Source organism: Typopeltis vanoorti, chromosome 2, assembly GCF_054136105.1.
Source record: "Typopeltis vanoorti isolate ZY-2024b chromosome 2, IOZ_Tvanoo_1.0, whole genome shotgun sequence".
Classification (NCBI taxonomy): Eukaryota; Metazoa; Arthropoda; class Arachnida; order Uropygi; family Thelyphonidae; genus Typopeltis; species Typopeltis vanoorti.
In genome coordinates, this window is record NC_143550.1 from 68,454,313 (window position 1) to 68,476,194 (window position 21,882).

Below are 21,882 nucleotides of genomic sequence, written 5' to 3' on the forward strand. Positions count from 1 at the left end.
TGTTATTACTTTCAGCCTTGTGCACTGTGTGTATTTGGTGGTGGTGGTGGTGGACGAATGTGCACATCAGTGCTGAACTGCATCTCACTCCCATGCTCCTGCTACACTTATCTTCCACATATTTAGAAGGAGAAATATTGACAGTGTTGAAAGTAGTGACAATTAGCTTAAATTTAAATGCTCTTAGATGTGTGTGTGTGGGGGGGGGGGAGAATAAGTGCTTGACACATGTACCAGAGTGAACAACTATTTCCTGGACAACAGGGCACTTTTGTAACTAAGTGAATCATAAGAAACAAAATTTGCTTACATAAATATCATAATGAATTCACTGAAGCATAATATAAGCAATATATTTCTATTTGAAGATAAACATGCAGGAGTGCATGCATAGAATCACCATCTGCTAAGGATGCAGGGAAAAATAATAATTCCATATATATTACAAAATAATTGATGATGATGATCAGACTATCTTTTCCACTCACTATAGGGTGAGGGCTTCTCCCATTGCAGGAGGGTTGGGTCTACTTCTCCCATGGTGATCCAGTCCATCTTGGGAGAGAGTGTTTACTCACTTGTATGAATGAATGTATGAAGGTGGAAGACAATCACAAATATCCATGCCTAGGCAGGGTTCAAACCTACAGCCTCTTGGCTAGAGAGCAGATATGCTAACCACTCGGCCAACCAGGCCGGCACAAAATAATTAGGATTTTATATTCAACAATGATGGAATTTCTTTGAGTGTTTCAATATAGTATATGAAAATATAAATCTCACAAGAGGAATGTTTTAGACCAGGCATGTCAAACTTGTTTACATCGAAGGGCCAAATTAAGAATTATACATCAAGCCGGGGGCAGCAACAGAAAAAAAAAACTCGAAATAAAGAGGAAACAGATTTTTTAATATTAACATTAGAGTATATAAGTACAAAATACAACCATGTTACAAAAATACATATAAAATATAAACTTTACATATTTAAATAAAAGTATACATATAATTTTTTTGAAGAAACTACTTTTTTCGTTAACGAAATCTTTAAAATTTGATTGAATTTTTTTCAGCTGTAATTATTTTCAATATTGCTTGCACATGCTGGTCTGTTAATCTTGATCTTTCTGCAGTTTTATTATTCTTTAAAGTTGAAAATAGTTGTTCGCATAAATATGTGCTACCAAACAGATATAATACGCTTAATTGCACATAACACATTGGGGTATCGATCGACTGATAAATGATTATAGAACTTTGGAATTCCAATATCCATATATTTTTGTTTCAATACGGAATCACACTGAATTTTGATTAATTCCAACTGTAAATTGTCATCAACAGTTTCAACATTAATCGGTAGAGGAGAAGTAAATAAATGAAACTGGTTTTCATATTTCTTAAAATCTAAAAATCTTCTTTCGAATTCATTTTCTAATAACTTAATTTGATTGGAATATTCTGAAAATTTCAATTTAGGTGATTTTAGTAATAATGATTGACAACATTCAAAATGGGATAAATTTTCTTTTTGAATTTGTTTTTGCCAAAGTAATAATTTCTGTTTGAAAATATTAATATTGTCAAATAACATGATAACTACTTGATGTTTGCCTTGTAGATTAAGTTGACTTGTAATGTCAGCTGAAAAAGCCAGGTCCTTTATCCACTGATCATTTTTTAATATTTCACATTCATAATTTTTTGATTCTAAAAAAATCATAATTTTGTCCAGCAATTCAAAGAATCGCTTTAAAACTTTATGACTGGAAAGCCATCTAATTTCTGTATAATAAGGTAGATCGCTATATTCACTTTCTATATCTTCTAGAAAGTTACTAAATTGGCGATGATCAAGCCGATGTGTGAATATAATTTACAATTTTACTGACATTTTTAGGCCATATCCAATATTTAAAACTTTGGGGCATAGTGTTTGCTGATGAATAATGCAATGAAAGTGTTGAAAATTATTATTGCCTTGTTCTTTGCATTTTTCTTTTAAATTTGTAACAACTCCTTTAACACTAGCCATGGCAGGAGCACCATCAGTTGAAAGACAAACCAGCTTTTTTAATGGTAAATTGTATTCATTCAAAACTTCCATAAGGGCGTCAAAAATATCAACTCCAGTGGTTGTATCGTGCATAGGAATAATTTCTAGAAGTTCTTCACTTACTTTTAAATTCATATCACATCCACGAATAAAAACAGCCAGCTGAGCAATATCCCGTACATTTGTACTTTCGTCAATTGCAAGAGAATAGGTCTGAAATGTTGGAATTATTGATTTTAGTTGATTCCTTAAGTTCTTGGCTATATCATCAATTCTGCTAGCAATGGTATTTTGAGATAAGCTTATATTTTTAAATTTCTTTAATTGATCAGGACACAACAATTCAACTGCTTTAATAATATATTTGTGAATAAATTCCTTCAGTGAATAGTTTCGACACTTGCTTGCAATTAAATGTGATAACAATAACTGGTTTTTACCATAGCTCTATTATCTTCAATAGGTTTGGTAAATATACTTTGTTGATTTTTAAGTGTCAACTTTAATTCTGACAATTTATCTTCATGAAGTTTTGCAACATATTTGTCATAGTTTTCTTTATGATTTGTATCATAATGCCTTTTAATATTATATTCTTTGCAAACTGCAATAGAGTTTCCACATATCAGGCATAATTTTTTTTTTCCTTGAATACAAAAATAACGTAACTCCAATTTTTCTTGAAAACTACGATGTTCTTCTTCAATTAATTGTTTTTTACTCATACTGGTTAAAGGTTTCCACATTATTTTTATAAATTCTTTATTAATTATAAAGAAAACACTACACTTTCTTATGACTTGAAAACTGCTAACGGCTAGCTTCTGATTGCTGTGGTCAGCAGATGTAGCCGCTTACGTAGACTTGATTCGATATTTATGCAGTGGTGTAACAAGATTTTTTGAAGTGACAAATAGAACATTATTTTCTTTAGAAATCGCAGAGTAGTTTGGCATATAAAATAATGTTAAGTGGAAATGTTCAATTTTTAAATATCTTTATTTAATTCGGTGTTGTAAGGAACTGGGAGATGGATATAAATTGTTCTACTCTGGAGCGAATAACGAGGGAAGAAATAGTGTAAGAATTGTGGTGTGTAGCAGAATGAAGGGTGAAGTACTGGAAGTGGGTAGAAGGAATGACAGGATCATACAAATGAAATTGGGTCTTGGGGGAAGAGCGGGTGGTCGTATTATGTGTATATACCCCCGCAAGTTGGTTGTACAGCAGAGGAGAAAGATGAGTTCTGGAACGTGTTAGATGAAGAAATGAGGGAATTAGAAGAAAATGAGATGGTGATTGTCGGAGGAGACTTGAACGGACACATAGGAAGACAGAATAGAGACTGTGAAAGGGTGCATGGTGGTCACGGAGTGGGAATGATGAACCAGGAAGGAGAGAGGGTTGTGGACTTTGCAGTTGCGTTTGATTTGGCAATTGTGAACTCGTTTTTCTACAAGAGGGAAGAACATTTGATAACATTTAGGAGTGGTAATAACAGTTCACAAATTGACCACATTTTGACTAGAAGAAAACATCTTAAGGTTGTGACAAATTGTAAAGTAATTCCAACAGATCAAGTAGCACAGCAACACCGACTGCTGTGTGCAGAGTTTAAAATAAGATCGAAGATAAGAACCTCTGGATGCCAAGGGATGAAGACAATTAAGTGGTTTCACTTAAAAGAGGAGAGTGTGAGGAATCGTTTTAGGGAGAGGGTGTTAGAGAGGATTTTGGATGGACTGGAAAGTGTACAAGATTGGTGGAAACATAATTCAAAAGTAATCCTGAGCTGTGTAATTGAGGTGCTTGGTGAGACATCTGGAAAGATTAGAGAGCAGAAGGAGAGTTGGTGGTGGAATAATAATGTACAAGTGGCAGTGACAGCTAAGAGGAAGGCAAAGCAGAAGTGGGATGAGTTAAGCATGGAAGAGGACAGAGAGGTGTACAGAGAGAGAAAGCAAGAAGCCAAGAGAGTTGTGGCACAGGTGAAGGCCATGGCATACCAAGATCTGTATGATCAATTAGAAACAAAGGAAGGACAGAGAAAAATTTACCAACTAGCGAAATGTAGAAATAAAGCAGCAAAGGACATCTTACATGTGAGGGAGATCAAAGACGCTGAAGGAAGAGTATTATGGAGGGATGTGGACATAAGAAACAGATGAAAAATATACTTTGAGGGACTTTTGAATGAGGAAAATGCAAGGACTCACAGAGGAGATGGGCAGCCTTCTGAGGGGATGGTGCAGAACATCAGTAGAGTGGAAGTGAAGGAGGCCATGAAGAGGATGAGGAATGGAAAATCGGTGGGTCCTGACAGAATTCCAGTGGAGGCATGGAAGGCACTGGGGGAAGAGGGAATTGACCTGCTGTGGGACCTGTTCATGAAAGTTTGCCAACAGGAAAATATACCCGAGGAATGAAGGGAGAGTACTCTTGTCCCCATCTACAAGGGTAAAGGGGATGTACAAGACTGTAAAAATTACAGAGGAATAAAGTTGATGTCCCACACAATGAAAATCCTAGAAAGGGTTCTTGATGGTAGATTAAGGAAGGAGGTGGAGATTGCAAAGGAACAATTTGGCTTTGTGCCTGATAGATCAACAACAGATACTATCTTTGGGTTACGGCAGATGATGGAAAAGTATCGAGAGAAACAAAGGGAGCTACATCTGGCATTTATTGATCTGGAGAAAGCATACGATAGAGTGCCAAGGCAAGAAGTCTGGAGGTGTCTGAGGGAAAAGAAGGTGACGGAGAAATATGTCAGGTTGTTGCGGGGAAATGTACAGAAATGTGAAGACAAGTGTTCAGACCTGTCTGGGACGGACAGAAAGTTTTGAAGTAACACTTGGCTTGCATCAATGGTCAGCATTGCCCATTTCTGTTTAATATTGTGATGGAGGTGGTAACAGAGGTGGTGAGAGAAGATGTGCCTTGGACAATGTTGTATGCAGATTCAAGAGAAGAAGGGGGAACTAAACTGGAAAGAAGGAGAAAAGTACTGGAAGAGAGAGAGGTATGAGACTGAGCAGAAGTAAGACAGAGTATATGTGTTGCACAGTGGGCAGAGGACAGGATACAGATCTGGAGCTGGAAGGAAATGTCATCAGGAAGGTGAGGGACTTTAGATACTTAGGTTCAACAGTGAAAGAAGATGGAGGAGCTGAGAAGGAAGTGGGATGCAGGATACAAGCGGGTTGGAGGAACTGGAGGGAGATGGCTGGAGTGTTATGCAATAAGAGGGTGCTGATCAATCTGAAAGGCAAAATCTATAGGACAGCAGTGAGGCCAGCTATGACATGCTATAGAAACTGTGGCCCTGAAGAAAAATAACATCAGCAGGATGGAAGTAGCAGAGATGAGAATGCTTAGGTGGATGTGCGGTGTGACCAGAAAGGATCGTCTGAGAAATGACTATGTCAGGGGAACAGTGAAAGTTACGAACTTAGGAGCGAAAATACAGTAGGCAAGGTTGAGATGGTTTAGTCATGTGATGAGGAGGGAGGATGAATATGTGGGAAGAAGGGTCATGCAGATGGATGTACAAGGAAGGCGGAAGCGTGGGCGGCCAAAGAAGAGATGGAGGGAGCTGGTAGAAGAGGACTTGAGGATGAAGAACTTGGATGTGGTGACAGCTCAAGACAGGAAGGTGTGGAGGAGACTCATTATAAACAGCGACCTACTTAAGTGGGAGAAGCTGAAGAAGAAGAAAAAGAAGAAGTTGTCAAAAGTTAAATAACCATATTGGTTACAAAGTTGGGAGTATGCATGTTTGACATGCCTGCTTTAGACATAGGACACTACATAAATGATATATTATTCTTAATCACAAAAATATTTTTCTCCTAAATGAAACTGCACAGGGAAAATATTTGATCAAGTCAAATATGTCATAATAAAAAAAATCATATTCATCTATGTAAATTAGTTTAATTACAAATGACTAAGTACCTTGCACATGGTAAATATACCATTTATAGTACAAAGAATTATGTGTAGTATAGAATAGTGTTCTATACTACACATAATGTTCTGTGTGTATTACACAGAACTGTGTATACAGCATGCTGATGCAGACAAGTATGGATATAATCAATGATGTGTATGCTTGATTGGGAAGAGACAAAATCTCATGAGAATAATGAAACTGAATTATGGAGCTGTTGCAAGACAAGTGTTCTTTGCCAGGTTGGCAGGAAAAAGACCCAGAGGAAGACCAAGATATAGGTGGATTGATACAGTAAAAAGTGCCTTAGAAGATAGAAAATCTAAGATCTGATAATGTTGAAGTTAACAGATTGATTTGGAGGAGGATTGTAGATAGCAAGTTAATAATGGTGTAAGTTTTTTTATGTAGTTCTATCATACCCTGTACATCCCTTGAGGGTACATATCAGGAATTTGACGATGATGATGAGAAATTATATTCAAGTTTTAATAATTTACCCAAGTGTAAGCAAACAAAATTTGTATCTTCAGCTAGGATACTTGTATACAGAGGATGTTGATTTCACATTAATTGCTGTAGTATCCCATAATGCATAACACATTTCCTTTCAAATAATAACATGTGAAGTCAACAGTCTCTATATAAAAGCAACCTACTTATGAAGATACTTCACACAGAAATTTTGTTTGTTTATGCTTGGATAAAGGATTAAAACAAGATTATAATTTCTTGTCTATTATAATTCAGAATTTTTTTGTCATTTGGTATAAGATCACAACTGTGCTAACTGGAGATTTGAAACAAAAACTTCAATGTGAGATCTATAGGTAAGGTTTCCAGCTCATTTAATTCTTATCCCACCTACAATACTAATACTATAAGCTCATAACCTTTCACAGGCGAGATTCACATAAAAAAAATAAGATTTATGCACATGTATTAAGTGTTAGGTACAGCAGACACTGAGCCTCGGTAGCTCAGTTGGACGAAGTCCTTTGGTCGGAAAGATCTGGGTTTGATTCCTATCAGTGACATAAGAAACCTTTATCTGATCTCTTTTGACGAAAGGTGAGTTAGCAGGTGTCATACATACAGAGTAGGGGGGGGAGGGGTCACCAGGAAAATCGTGTTTCCATCCCCCAGAACAGGCAAGCCGGCCCTGTGAACATACACACGAATTACAGTCAGGAATACTTAAGACCCAGCCATAGCCTTGATTCGTCAGCTATGCTGGTCCTGAGCCCAGATAAAAATTAGGGGAATAAGATGGTGCCATACCTCCCCATAAAAGGGGCTCATGGCCGTTGTATCATCACACGAAATAAATAAAATGATAGACACTTGATTTTAGTTAACAGAGGTGGGAAGCTGTTAACAGGAAGTTCTTAGCAAGCATAAACATATTCCTTAAGGGATATCCTGTAAAAGGGGATATATCAGCAAACATTAATTGCCAAATTACAATAAATTCATTTAGATGATCATAGTTCGTTTTTTGTTGCACAATGAGCATGCCCAGCCAAATCTATTTATTGGGTTAGTTTGAAATTACAGAATGTAATTATCCTATTCAAGAATTCCAAAACTCAAAGAAAAATGAAGAAACTTCAATCCCTCTCACTAATAGTTTTCACTGTTTCACAGTACTTATTGAGGAACACAATCTTCACTTTAGTGTTTCCCAACTTTAGGAAACACTAAACTTATCTACATTTTATGGCTTCATTTAATAAAGGTAAGTATAGTACCATAGAGGATTTGGATGCTAAACAAAATCTCTTTCTAGAACACATGCTGCCAGCCAAAGTTTATTGTAGCTTATATAATAAAGTTAAGGAAAATACTCACACAAGTTCAGTAGCAATTCCACCATTTCCTACTATTACAATTTTTTTTGCACCACTTATTTTTTTTTGGAAAACCTAAAAAAATAAATAAATAAAATGAAAACTGTACAAGTTTAATCTTAAATTTATGAACAAAAATCCCAGATATTTTTCAATACACTGCAAAGAGTTGGATACTGTGTTGAAAATGACATTTTTATCTTTGAACTATTTCAAAACTTAATTCCTGGGGAGGGGGGAAGCACATTAAATTGCTGTGGTAATGTGAAACTTTCTTAATAGAGAAGGATCTCTCTGTTTGGAGGAGTGGAAATTATGCTCCTCGAAAAGTCTGAAGTATGGAAATAATGAGTAAATAAACTTGATGGTTAAAATATGGTTAGATTCCTCAACTTTTGCAAATCTCATCCTTTCCAAATGTCTTCTTCATCCAATGCCTGAAGTTCTGCTGCATTTGTTTCTTTGATGATAATCTAACAAATACTACCACAGGGTGTTTCAAAAAGAATGACCCGATTTCAAATAATTATATTTACTATAATTATGATTTCATATAATTATATTTATAATCATATCAAACTCTGGGCCAAGGCTGTTCACATGGTACAAGTCGCATTCATTTGTGGTTCGTGATTGCAGAGATAAACAATTTTCAAATCGGGACATTCTTTTTGAAACACCCTGTATATCACATAGGAATCAGATGAAACATGGCTAGCTCACTAAGATTTAGTTCTTGTGTAGAATGAAGTAGGGTTTTTTTTTTAATAAAAAGTTATTAATTACTAAGCATGACCGACCCTTCACAAAGCCATATTGCTCTTCATAAGAGTATCACATTCTTATCCACCTATTCTTGAATTCTCTTTCTGACTAATGTTTCCAGTACTTTTATCATTACTCCTGAGATACTGGTTGGTCTATAATTTGCTACTGCAAACCTCCCTTATGGAAAGGAATTAATTTGCTCTCTTTCCACTCACTTGGAACTCTATCAGAGCTAAGACTTAAATTAAAGGACCTAGTCAGAAGCACTGCCAGTTCTCTCATATATTCTTGTAAAATGCAAGCTGATATCCCATCTAATACCATAGCCATATTTATATTGAGATTCTGTTGTCCTAAGAACCTCTAATTCATCCACCCATTCTGACATTACTCTGTCACATGTCATAGCAGTAACCTCACTTGAACAATATACCCTTGCAAAGTGATCAGTTGGTAACTCAACTATTTTATCTGCATATGTCACATTATCACCATCTGCATTCCTTAAGGTTATTCTTCCATAGTCATTCAATGAAGGAACTCGTTGGGATTTCCTGTGGCATGCTTGGCTAATTTCTTCTTGTAATCTGATTTTGTCTTCCTTACCATGCTGGAACCCTTTCTTGCCTGAACCTTGCATACTGTTCATGGGCTTGCTGGTCAATCTTGGATACCATCCACAGCATTTTCTTATTCTGCAGCTCATGCTTAATGATTTTACTCATTCATCTAACTCCTACCTGATTAACCCTCCTTACCTTAGGTATACAATTTAATACTGCATCCTCTAGATGCCTCTTAACTATTTCCCATGTGCTACTAATATCCTCCCCATTCCATAGTTTTATTCCATGGCACAGCTTCAAGATTCCTCCTAAGCTTGTCATAATCACCTGCTTTATAGTTCCATATATACTCCTTTCATGGCAAAGTATTCCTCATGTTTTACAACTTCCCATGTCAAGATTTTCTGATCCTATGATGACCAGCTCCGATACTCTTGAACCCATAGTCCTCACAATCACATGCTGCCTCAAGTAATCATCTCTCGGTAGGTGTATAAATTCCATTTCCTTCCTGCCACGTAATTTTTCTTCCTTCCCATCTGTATTTCCATAGTTGAGGTCTCCCATAATAATCACCTGTTCAGCTCTCATTGTACTAATTTGCTGATGCATGTTTACCATATCATCCCCGGAATCAACTGGCCTATAGCAGCAACCAACTGTCATCATCATCAAATTCCTGACATGTACCCTCAAGGGGGTGTACAGGATATGATAGTACTACATGAAAAATTTACATCATTACTAACTTCCTATCAACAATTTTCCTCCAAATCAGTCTGTTACTTGTCAAGACTCCAACATTATCAGATCTTATATTTCTATTGTCTTAGGCACTTTGTACGGTATCAATCCACCTATATCTTGGTCTTCCTCTGGGTCGTTTTCCTGCCAACCTGGCAGAGAACACTTGTTTTACTAATCTTTCCTCGCCCATTCTGTTCAAGTGACCACACCACCTGAGATTAGCTCTGCTAACGCATTCCTGGATGATGACAATGTCAAGTTCTTTCCTAATATCCTTGTTTTTAATGATATTGCCATTGATGCCATCTGTTCACACCTCTAATCTTTCTCAGGACTCTCATATCTGCAGTCTCTAGTCTTTGGTCAAGTGTTTTACTTCTGACCCAGCTCTCAGAGCAACCAACTGTATATTTTTGAATTATAAAAGTTTTGCAAAGGTTAAACTATATAATTCAAAGGTCAGGTCAGAAGGTCAAATTCCAGATGATTGGAGTAGAGCTCTCATAGTTCCCATCTATAAAAAGGGAAACAAGAGTGTACATAAGACTTACAGAAGAATTTCTCTGAGTTCTATTAAGATTTATGCATGCATATTTGAGAAGAGGTTAAGAAAAATTGTGGAGAGAAACTTAGAGAAGAACAAGTAGGTTCAAAGCCAAATAGAGATTGTCAAGATTAGATTTACATTTTATAACAAATAGTTGAAAAATCATGGGAATATAACAAGGATGTCTAAGTTTTGTAGACCACAAAAAGGCATATGACAGGGAGAGAAAAGCTTTTCAAAATGCTGCAATTAAATGGAGTAAATAGAACATTATTCAGAGCAATAAGTAGTCTATATTTAAGTTACACACAGGTAGAATTGAAGGAAATACAGGTTTCACGTAAAATCAGGTGTAAGACAAGGTTCACACTACCCCCATTCTTATTCATCATCTACATGGACAGCATTGAAAAAAAAAAAAAAAAAAGTGGCATTAAACCTGACATTAGAATTGGATATATCAAAACTTGGTTCTTTAATTTATGCAGATGACACTGTACTCCTAAACACAGTGCAAGTCTACAGGATTCTCTAACTAAATAACAGCTGTAACAAATTTGGCATGAAAGTCAGCAAGGAAAATGGTCAAAAACACTGTAAACTTCAGCTGCATTCTCAAAGGAGACCCTACAGAAAAAGTAAAATATTTCAGCTATTTAGGCACAGTTTTTAGTAAAGATGGCAAATTAAATATGGACAAGCGAATCTGAGAGTTGGGAATAGAAGTAAAGCAACTGATCAGAGATTAGAGACTACAAATATGAGAATGCTGAAAAAAAATTAGGGATTTGAAGAAACCTCTCTCATTTGGGTTTTATAGTTTTACGATGGCACTTAAGTCTTTTCATATTTTCTAAACGAACTATTAATATTTAATGAACCATTTGGATGACATTTTTTTTTTGAGAAAACAATGAAACAGGTCTTCAGTTTCTTATGTAAACAAACACTGAATTATCGTGTATAAAAGATCAAAAATAAATGAATTTTGGGATTTTTCAACCCCAAGATACATTTTAATAAATATTATACATATTGTGCAAGTATTCTCATCTGAGCTGTGGGGAGGGATAAATTCATAAATTTATGATTAAGGATATTAGTAATGATGTAAATTTTTCATGTAGTACTATCACATCCTGTACACTCCTTGAGGGTATATATCAGGAATTTGATGATGATGATGGATATTAAAAAGGTAAAAGAATCTTGCAATGTTCAGAAAACTGAATAAATTTGTAATCGAATCCTATATAATACTCCCTATTGGATGTTCTCTTTGAGAAGTATCATATTTAAGTTATTCCAATAATATTTAGTTTGTTAAAAAGAAAGAAAAAATGACTACTTTTTGACATGGTTCTAAAGAAGGAAATTTACTAGCCACTAGTGTCAGCCGATAAAATAAACAGAAAACCTTTCTGAAAAAAAAAGAAGAAAAAAAAGATTCATTTATTAATTATATTAATGAAGCAAAGATAACAGTTAAATAACAATTGATATGCCTCTAAGTATTCAATTAATAGAACTTACTTTTATAGTTTCTGTATCTCTAATGCCTAATACATATGGGTTGTCTTCAGCTATTATCTGAAATTAAAAAATAAAAAATAAACATTCAAAAAAATAAATGCTCACCAAAGAAGTAGCATATTGGATATAACATGTTTTGGACTACAACTGATTGTCAAGTGTAAAGACAGTTAGTTTTATTGTAATCTTAGGGACAAAGAAAGAACAGTTTACTATCTGTATAAATTGAATAGGTTAAATGGAATAAAAATAGAAGATCAAATCCTATAAATATATCTCTAGATTTATGGAGTGTATCCATTCTCCTTAAGTTTTATAAAAGAATTCTGTATATCAAATCAATTTATCAATAATACTTATATAATCTGAGATAAAATTATTTCCAATACATAATTGAAACAATACTGAATTCTTAAGGATATTTCTCACAAATAACACAGTAATAAAGTTCCTACAAAGATTGATAAGTTACTTAAGAATGTAACTTTTTATCCATTGTCTATCTTTGTTCTCTTTTTATTATATGATCCACTGAGAAACTGAGAATTTTCATAATCAAAATTCCCAATATGTACCCTCAGGAGGGTTTGATTTGATTTTGATTTTTTATAGCGCAAAGACATCAAAGGTCATACTGTGCATATGGTAAATAGTTAGCAGGACAATCACAAATATCCATGTCCTTAACATGATTCGAACCTGCAGTCTCTTTGCTGGAGAGTGGATATGCTAACCACTCGGCCAACTAAGCCAGCTCTTCAGGAGGAGAGGCGGTATACAGGATATTATAATACTACAACATCAAAGTTAGATCATTACTAACTTCCTATCAACAAATTTCATCTAAATTAATCTGTTATCTGTCAAGACTCCAATATTATCAGATCTTATATATTTCTGTCTTCTAAGGCATATCTTAATATATCAATCCAATTAGACCCCTGGGTCTTTTTCTTGCCATTCTGACAAAATACTTGTTTTGCTAACCTTTCCTCTTCCATTCTGTTTAAGTGATAATATTACCTGAGTTTAGCCTTGTTATACATTCCTTTTTCTGACAATGTCAAGTTCCCTCCTAATTTTAAATATGATACTGTCATTGATACCATCTGTTCATTATTTCTCACTTGGCTCTCAGATCCATAAGTTAAAATTGGTTTGAACACTGGTCTGGTATAGAGCTAGTTTTTATTTATATGGAATAAAAAGATAAATTTGACTAATTTATCTTTTTATTCCATATAAATTTATTCAGCTAACTTCCTACCATACTAGCTTTGTTAATTCTGTTGTCTATTTCTATATTTAATTTGCAATCATCTCAAAAAAACCGTGCCTAAATAATTGAAATGTTTAACTTGTTCTCTAAGTTTTTTCTATTCAGGATGCAGTTTATGTTTTCAATGTTTCTGCCTATTTTTATTGTCTTTGTCTCTTCTTATAGCTGATTTGCACACCAATCCTATTACAGAAGTTATTCAATTTAGTCAGGGAATCCTGCAGACTCGACTAATGAATTTATTTATTATTATTATACAGGCCACCATGGGAGGTCGTTTTTAGTAAACACAAAGTTTATCATACCACTCCTTGAACCCATTAACTGTTCCTGCTCTAACCACTCTCTCAGGTAATCCATTCCATGGCTCAACCACCCTCCATGCAAAGAAACCACTCCTCACCCTCTTCACAGCCTCCTTTCGTAACTTCCAGGAATGGCCCCTTGTCATCACTCCTACCCACTGTTCGACCAAGCAAAAGAACTTCCCAATGTCTACCCTGTAACAGCCTCCCAACAGTTTAAAAGCCTCGATCACATCACCTCTCCTTCTATCCACTAAAATCTGCAGGCCACATTCCCTCCGTCGATCCTTGTAACTGACACTGTGTAGTTAAAACCATCTTTGTTATCCACCTCTGTACCCTTTTCAGTTAATTTATCCCCTTCAAATCCTGGGGATCAAATCTGAGAACAATAGTCTAAGTGCAGTCTGATCAGGGTCTTATACAACAGAATGATAGCTCTTTTATCTCTGCAGGTCAGTGCCCTTCTCAGTATTGCAGCAATTCTCTGGGTTATCTTCACCACCTTTGATATGCTCCCTGAATTTCAGTTTTCTATCAATCATCATCCCCAGATCTCTTGTCTCCCCTACTTCCTCTAGTATAGCTCCTCCAATTGAGTCTGCATCCTCCCATCGATGGTTTCCAAACTTCAAGACTTTACATTTTGCTGCATTAAACTGACACCCCCATTCATTTGCCCATGTGTCTAGTTTATTCAAATCCTCTTGCAGGGCTGCCACATCTGCACTATTACTGATAACCCTTCCCAGCTTCACATCATCTGCAAACAACTGAATATTCCCTTGTAATCCATTGATATAAAGGTTGAACAATACAGGTCCCAGTACTGAGCCTGTGGAAAACTACTTGTAACCTTCTGCATCCTTGATATTGCCCTACCATACACAACTCTCTGATACCTATCAGACAGCCAATCCTGAATCCAGTTGACAAACCGTACATCTAAACCCATGTGCTGCAACTTAAATATCAGCTTATCATGTGGCACCCTTTCAAACACCTTTGCAAAATCTAAAAAAATGGCAGTACAAGTATCCCTCGATGTCACCGTGTATATCAAAATCCCGTTAATCAAATCTAATAATCAATGGTAAAAAGTACAATTCGTCCCTGATCGATTACTGTATTAATTGTTCATTTTAAATGGTACTCTTTTAGGAAAGATAAAAAATCAATGCAAAGTAAATGTTTAATAAATACTTGTACCTACATTAGTCACTGCAATTTGTTATTTTAAATCAAAAGAAATTATAAAGAGTCATTTGAACAGTTTTAGTTTTTTCTAATCGGCATAAATTCTACAATAACAAGCAAAATGACTCTCCAGACCTCAGCAAACAAGCATTCTTCGATTAACATCTGGATCCATATCCATTACTTGCTGCTTAAGCGATTCTAAACTGTGAAATATTCCATCCAGTTCTTTGACTGTTATTTCCTTTGGAACCTCATCTTCACATTCCATTTGTTCATTGTCTTCATATGTGCATTGTTCAATTTCAAGAAGATTGTTGTCACTGAAATCTTTTGAATTTGAATCCAATAATTCTTTAACATCAACACCATCAAAACCGAGGGTCTTCACCAACTGCAACGATTTCTTTGACCACGTTGTTCACAGGATTTTGAAAACAACCTAAGTAATTAGCACATCCTGGCAAAAGGTTTTTCCAAACAGCTTTCAAGACACTTGAAAGCTGTTTGGAAAAACTTGAAAGAAGACACTTGCTCCCAAGAGTCATGAATGTTCTCAATTGCATGTTTAATGTTAAATTTTTTCCAAAATTCGTGGAGCATAATCGCATTTTCTCCCGTTGTTGTTTCTACTGCCTTTGAGAATGTCTTTTTAAGAAAATAGGCTTTGAAAGTTGCAATGACTCCCATGTTCATAGGTTGTAACAATGATGTTGTATTTGGTGGGAAAAATAAAACTTTCACATTCTCACAGAGATCATTAAGAGAATTTGGATGACCACGAGGCTAGCAGCCTCGTGGCATGAGCATGATTTTGCGTGGTAAATTTAAAGGCGCATTAATTAAAACTCTTGCCACATATATATCAAGGGATTGCCGCAATTAATTTCGCCACGATAATAGAATCCGCGTTAAGCAAAACCACGTTAAGCAAGGGATACCTGTATATGCCTTTCCCTCATCAACTGCTCTTGTCACTTTATTATAAAAAGCAATCATATTACTAAAGCAAGAACGCACCTTAACAAATCCGTGTCGATTCTCACAAATAACATTACCCTCATCTAGCCAACACTGTATATAGTCCCTCACTAATTTCTCCAAGACCTTAACTACTGATGACATACAAAAGTGCCTATAATTAGACACTTCTAGTCTTAATGCCAATCTCTTCTCATATTCCAGTTTTGCCTTCCTCACCATGCTGATCACTCTCCTGGCCTGCGTCTTATATTCTTCATGTATCTGTCCTGTTTGATATTGTTTGTCATCCACTTTACGCCAAATTGTGTCCACTTCTTCACTCGTGGAATACAGCTTACTATTGCTGCTAACAAATATTCTTTCACAATTTCCCAAGCACTAATGATATCCTGGCCTTCCAATTCTGCCCTCCATGGAACTGCCCCTAGTTGATACCTAAGACTATTATAATCACCTGCCTTATAATTCCACATACGTTCCCTTTTCTTTGATACACCTGCATGTCTATTCATCTTCCAAGTCAAAACCACATGGTCACTCTCTCCAATTGGTGGGAGAGATGTCATCTCACCTGTATCAGCTCTTCTGACGCTATGACCAAATCCAAAACTCTCGAACCTCTTGTTCCCTCTATTGCATGATGTCTAAGACATTTGTCCCTCAAGAATTTTAGAAATTCCATCCCCTTTTTACTACATGCATTTTCCTCTTCCCAACTTACACTGCTGTAGTTAAAATCTCCCAGAACAATGATTCTTTCTGCACTTGCCAAGCTCAACTGCCTAAACATCTCCTGCTCCCCACCCTCTGTGCTCCCTGGTTTATAGCAACACCCCATTAAATATCCTGTCTTGGCCACTTCTGCCTCATACCATATGCTTTCAAAACCATTAGTGTCACTGCCTTCCAAAGCCTCCACTCTTAGAGGACATAAGTCATCACTTATCATAAGCAGTACTCCACCACGACGTTTTCCTTTCCTATCCTGTCAAAAAATACTGTACCCTGCCACTTCAATTCCTGTTATTATATCATCCTCCGTCAACTAACTCTCAGAGATCCCAATAATCTTTGGCCAGGCTGACACTATCAGCACCACCAATTCATCTCCTTTATTTCGGATACTCCTGGCATTAGTATAGAGCAGCGTTTCTCAACCTTTCTAAGCCCAAGGACCAGTAAAATGCCTAAAACAATTCTACGGACCACTAAGTTACAGAGGCATAGCTGGGGGGGCGGGATACGCCTCGGGCAGTACTTTTTTGGCTTTTAAGAAATCTTGTTGTGCTGTCTATAGCAATAAAACTATATTGCTTGTCACTTCATCCCTAATTTATTATTCGTCATTTTGCTGCTACAAATTTAGCAGCAGAATGACGAATAATAAAAGAGGGGTGAAGTGAACAACAATATAGTTTTTTTATCTTCTTCCTTTGAAAATTCTGATGCTATTCGTTGGTTTTTTTTAAATCTCCATTTGATTTCATTCAATAATTTTCACTTACTTATTCAGTTTTAATTTGTTTTGTTTGGATAATTAAAAAATATATATTTAATTAATTTGTCTGCCTGCATACCACCTGTCCCATCATCATGGACCACAGGTTGAGAAACACTGGTATAGAGCATAAAAATGTCACTGCTTCTATACCTATCATTTGTCCCCTCTCATCCCCCTCTGGACTGAGGGTTACCTGATGTAGTTCTCCCTTCCCCCAAGCACCCATTCCCACAAGAGGCCAGCCATGCTACCATCCACCCTGGGAATTCTAGTTTCCCTGCATTGACATACTGACTCGTTCAGAAAACAGCAATCTATTCAGATGCCTTCGTTTTTCCTCATTCAAATGGGTCTCTCGCATACAGTTCCCCGCTGTCCTCAAATGCCCTCCAAGCATCCACATATTCCCATCCTCTCTTCTGACACATTCTGGTTATTATGCTATTCAGTATTACTGCTCTTCTGCTCAACTCGTCACTATCATACCTGGCCAACACACACACACAAAATATTTCCTCTCTCTGTTTTCTTTCGCACAACCTCAAGCAAGAATCTCAGATCTCTCACTGCCTGATTTACATTGCCTCTCAAGGCATTTGTGTCCACCATCACAATCATTTCATCCATCCTTTCACCCCCTCTTAATTGCCATAGCCATATTTTCTATCATCCCTCCAGGCAAGACACCTTTGGCAGCCTATCTTGCACACCTGAGATCATAGCGTCTTCATACATCACACCTCTAACCATTCTGTTCCTTGATTGCTCACCTGCATCTCTTACTCTCTCTTCCCTCTAACCCTTTCTCTCTGTGTTCCCCTACTTACCTGCTGTCCTGGCATCACTCTATCCCTGTTTCCAGAACTCCTTCACATTTCCTCTCTCTGATTGTTTCCATTCTCCCCCTCCTCTATCATTCCCATAACTCTCTCTCACTCCCTCTCCTCTTCTAGCATTCCCATACCTATCTCTTTCCCTCTCTCTCCTACTATTTCTATACTCTCCTCCTCTATCATTCCCAAATCACTCTCTCATTCCTTCTCTCCTATTGCTTCTATTCTCTCCTTTTCTATCATTCCCAAAACTTTATCTCACTCCTACTGTGATTCACCTTGCATTCATCTCTTCCGTTCTCCTAATCTCATCGTTCATACTTCTCATCTTGTTCACAAGACATTCCGCCTCCTCTTTCAGCTCATCTATCCCTCTCTGCAAGACAGTCACTCTTACTCGCCATTCATTTACCCAATCAAAACCATCTCCAAAAACTTCACAGTCATTCAAGCCTTCCACACTCCCAACTCTTATTTTCCCATTCATATTTCGCTTGTCATTCTCTACTATCACACTACTCATCTGACATTCATTTCCCATCCCTGAAGCAACTAGGTCAGTTATCAAAATATCTAATTCATTGATTTCCTCCAACTGCCTGCATTTTGCACATACACACACACACACACTCCACACATTCCCGGGAAGCATACATGCCACAAAGTCCTTTATTATGTTATTTATAATAGAGTTCTTAAATAGTGGAGGACTTGGTGACATGCCATTTGTGATTGCAGCTGCATCTGCCATCATTCCTTATTGCCCAGGAGTGAAGTGAAAGGGTGGTGAAGTGCAATATATAACCTCTCCCACTCAAACTTCACCTACTTGGGATCTAAATTGTTCTAAAAGTACAAATGCGGCAATGGCAAATGGGTATAGGTAATATAACCCTAACAAAGCAAATGCTGTTAGAATGCCTGTCTAGAAGCATTAGGTAGCAATGCTACTGGACTTACCCAGTGAAAGGCTAGCAACCTCGCCTGGGGAAATTTTAATATACTTTCAAGAGTCAACCAAAGATGGTATTGGCAAAAATTTAATTTAAACCAAAATGGCTAAAAATTAAAAAAAAAAAATGGAAAATAGCTATCAACTGATTTACAAAATTTCTTCATTACAAGATCCTATACTAAGCACAATATCAGAAATACACTGATTTAAAAACAGAAACAATATGTGAATCAATCTGAAACAAATCCTGACAAAAGTAGCAACAGAAAGCATAGGAATAAAGAGTAAATGGAATAGAAAAAGAAGACTATGATACTGAGAAAGAAATAAAAAAGATAATAAAAACAAAAATCAGAGGTTACTAGAAATAGCTCAATTCCAAGAAAGTAAAAGCAAAACTAGAGTACAAAAGAAACAGTGCAATTGCAAAAAGTAAAGAAAAGAGAGAGAGATGAAACAATTTTGTAACAGAACCAGAAAAGGATATAACTAGGCCACAACCAAATATAATAAAATATAATATAATTTTATATAAAATATTTTATAAAATACATGAACAAAGAAATAAAAGAAAAGGTAAAAATACAAAATACAAACAATAGATTTAGAAAAAACTTATTTTCAAAATCTCTGGACTGATGATAAAGAAGTAAAATTTTATACAACAAAAATGATCTAACAGAAAATATTATGATATCAGAACTAAAGAATACAAAACACCATGAAAAGATAATATAAACATGAAACTGTACAAAAATGCAGGTGAAAATTTTAATGAGACTTGAAATTCTTTAACATGGTCTGGATTTCCATGAAAAACACCAAGCACTTATAAAAAAAAAGTACTGATTATCCCAATTTATAAGAAAAGAAATAAAGATGACTGCAGTAATTATAGGGGAATTAGTTTGCTAAATGCAGGGTACAAAATATATGCAGGAATATTAAAAGAAAACTAAACAATACTGTAGAGAACAAACTACTAGAAGAACAGAATGGATTCTGAAGAAACCAATGTTGCATAGACTCAGTTTTCACTCTAAAAATAGTAACTGAAAAGAGAAGAGAATTACAAAGAGAAACACACGTGGCCTTCATTGATTATGAAAAAGCCTTTGATTAAAGTTATTTAAAATATTAACTGATCTAAATATGTCAGCTCTTGCTGTCTATTCAAGAAATATACACAGGAAATAAATTAACAGTCAAATTAGAATAAACATCAGAATGGAAAGATATATGAAGAGGAACATGGCAAGGATGTACTCTACCACCTCTGCTTTTTAATATATATATATATATATATATATATATATATATATATATATATAATTATAATGACATAAATAATGGCTTTCAAAGGAGAAAATCCAATAAGAAGTAAAATAGTGATAGATAATAAAATATTAGAACAAGTAAATACTTTCAAATACCTATACAAGACAGTGTTCAAACCAGTTTTAAGTCATGGATCTGAGAGTTTGGTTAGAAATAAAGTACTTGATCAAAGACTTGAGACCTGTAGAGATAAGAGGATTCTGAGAACCGATAGGATCAATAGCAGAATCATATTAAAAATGAGCATATTAGAAAGGAACTTGACATCATTAGCATTTAAGAATGTGTCAGCAGAACTAATCTAAGGTGGTAAGGTCACTTAAACAGAATTGGGGAGGAAAGATTAGAAAAACAAGTGTTCTCTGCCAGGCTGGCAGGAAAAAAGACCCAGAAGAAGACCAAGATCTAGGTGGATTGATACAATTAGAAGCACAAAATGTTAGATATGACAATATTAGAGTGCTCACAAGTGATAGACTAATTTGGAAGAAAATTACTGACAGAGATTAATAATAATGTAAATTAAATCATGTAGTGCTGTCATATTAACCTGAACACCCAATGAGGAAATTGATAATGATAAAATCTTAACAATCTGGAAACAGCATAACCCATTTGGTATACAAATAAAGATACATTGGAGGATGATCTTCAGAGATCAGTACAATCAGTAAATGAAAATTCAGAACAACATAATATGAGAATATCAAAAGTAAAAACAAAAATAATGGCTTTTAAAGAAGAAAACCCAATGAGAAGTAAAATAGTAATAGATAATAAAATATTAGAACAAGTAAATACTTTCAAATACCTGGAATGTGACTTGTCATATAAAGATGAAAAAGATAAAGACATTAAAATATCAAATTTTGTTCAAGTAAATGGTATAATAAATAATATATTTAAACCATCCTTGATACAAAAACATATCAGAATCAGATTATACAACTTTCTGGCTACGTCAACTTTATTATATGGAAGGGAAAATGGACCATAAAAAAGAAGAATGAAAAAACAGCAGAAATGAAATGTCTAAGAAAGACAGCTGGATATACAAGGGGGGGGCTGATAAATATCTAGAACAAAAATGATATTAAAGCAACTGATATAACCACAAGAAAGAGCACATCTTAAAACCCTTTAACCTCCATGTTGCATCAAATTTTAATAATTTGTTCTTTTTCTTTTAGGATATATAAGGCGACAAAATTTACCACAGATGGAGAAGTCATGTCTGCAGCTGAGAACTGGTTTGTGCAACAAGGGGAAAGACTTTTTTTCTCAGAGAATTGCAAATGATGCAGCAGTGTTGTAACAGGTGTATAACACTTTGTGGGGAAATGTGTAGAATAATGTGTAGGTTACATGGTTCTAATTCCATTCCTTCATGGTGATCATCACAACTTTTCCGCACACCCTTGTACCAAGTGGGATCATAAAACAAATGAAGAAATTTTACAATTTCTGAATA

At 35.6% G+C, this 21,882-nt stretch overlaps 1 protein-coding gene across 2 annotated transcripts in view; it reads right to left on the reverse strand.

Annotated features, from left to right (window-relative positions):
- The window catches only part of Pyroxd1 (pyridine nucleotide-disulfide oxidoreductase domain 1), a 218,284-nt gene that overhangs the window by 114,794 nt on the left and 81,608 nt on the right, over positions 1–21,882 (reverse strand). For both annotated transcript variants that reach the window (XM_090411724.1, XM_090411723.1), the window contains exons 5-6: positions 12,020–12,076; positions 7,860–7,933 (exon numbers count right to left, since the gene is read on the reverse strand). In XM_090411724.1, coding sequence (XP_090267850.1) covers positions 7,860–7,933; positions 12,020–12,076 — 131 coding nt within the window. The remainder of the gene's footprint in view (positions 1–7,859; positions 7,934–12,019; positions 12,077–21,882) is intronic.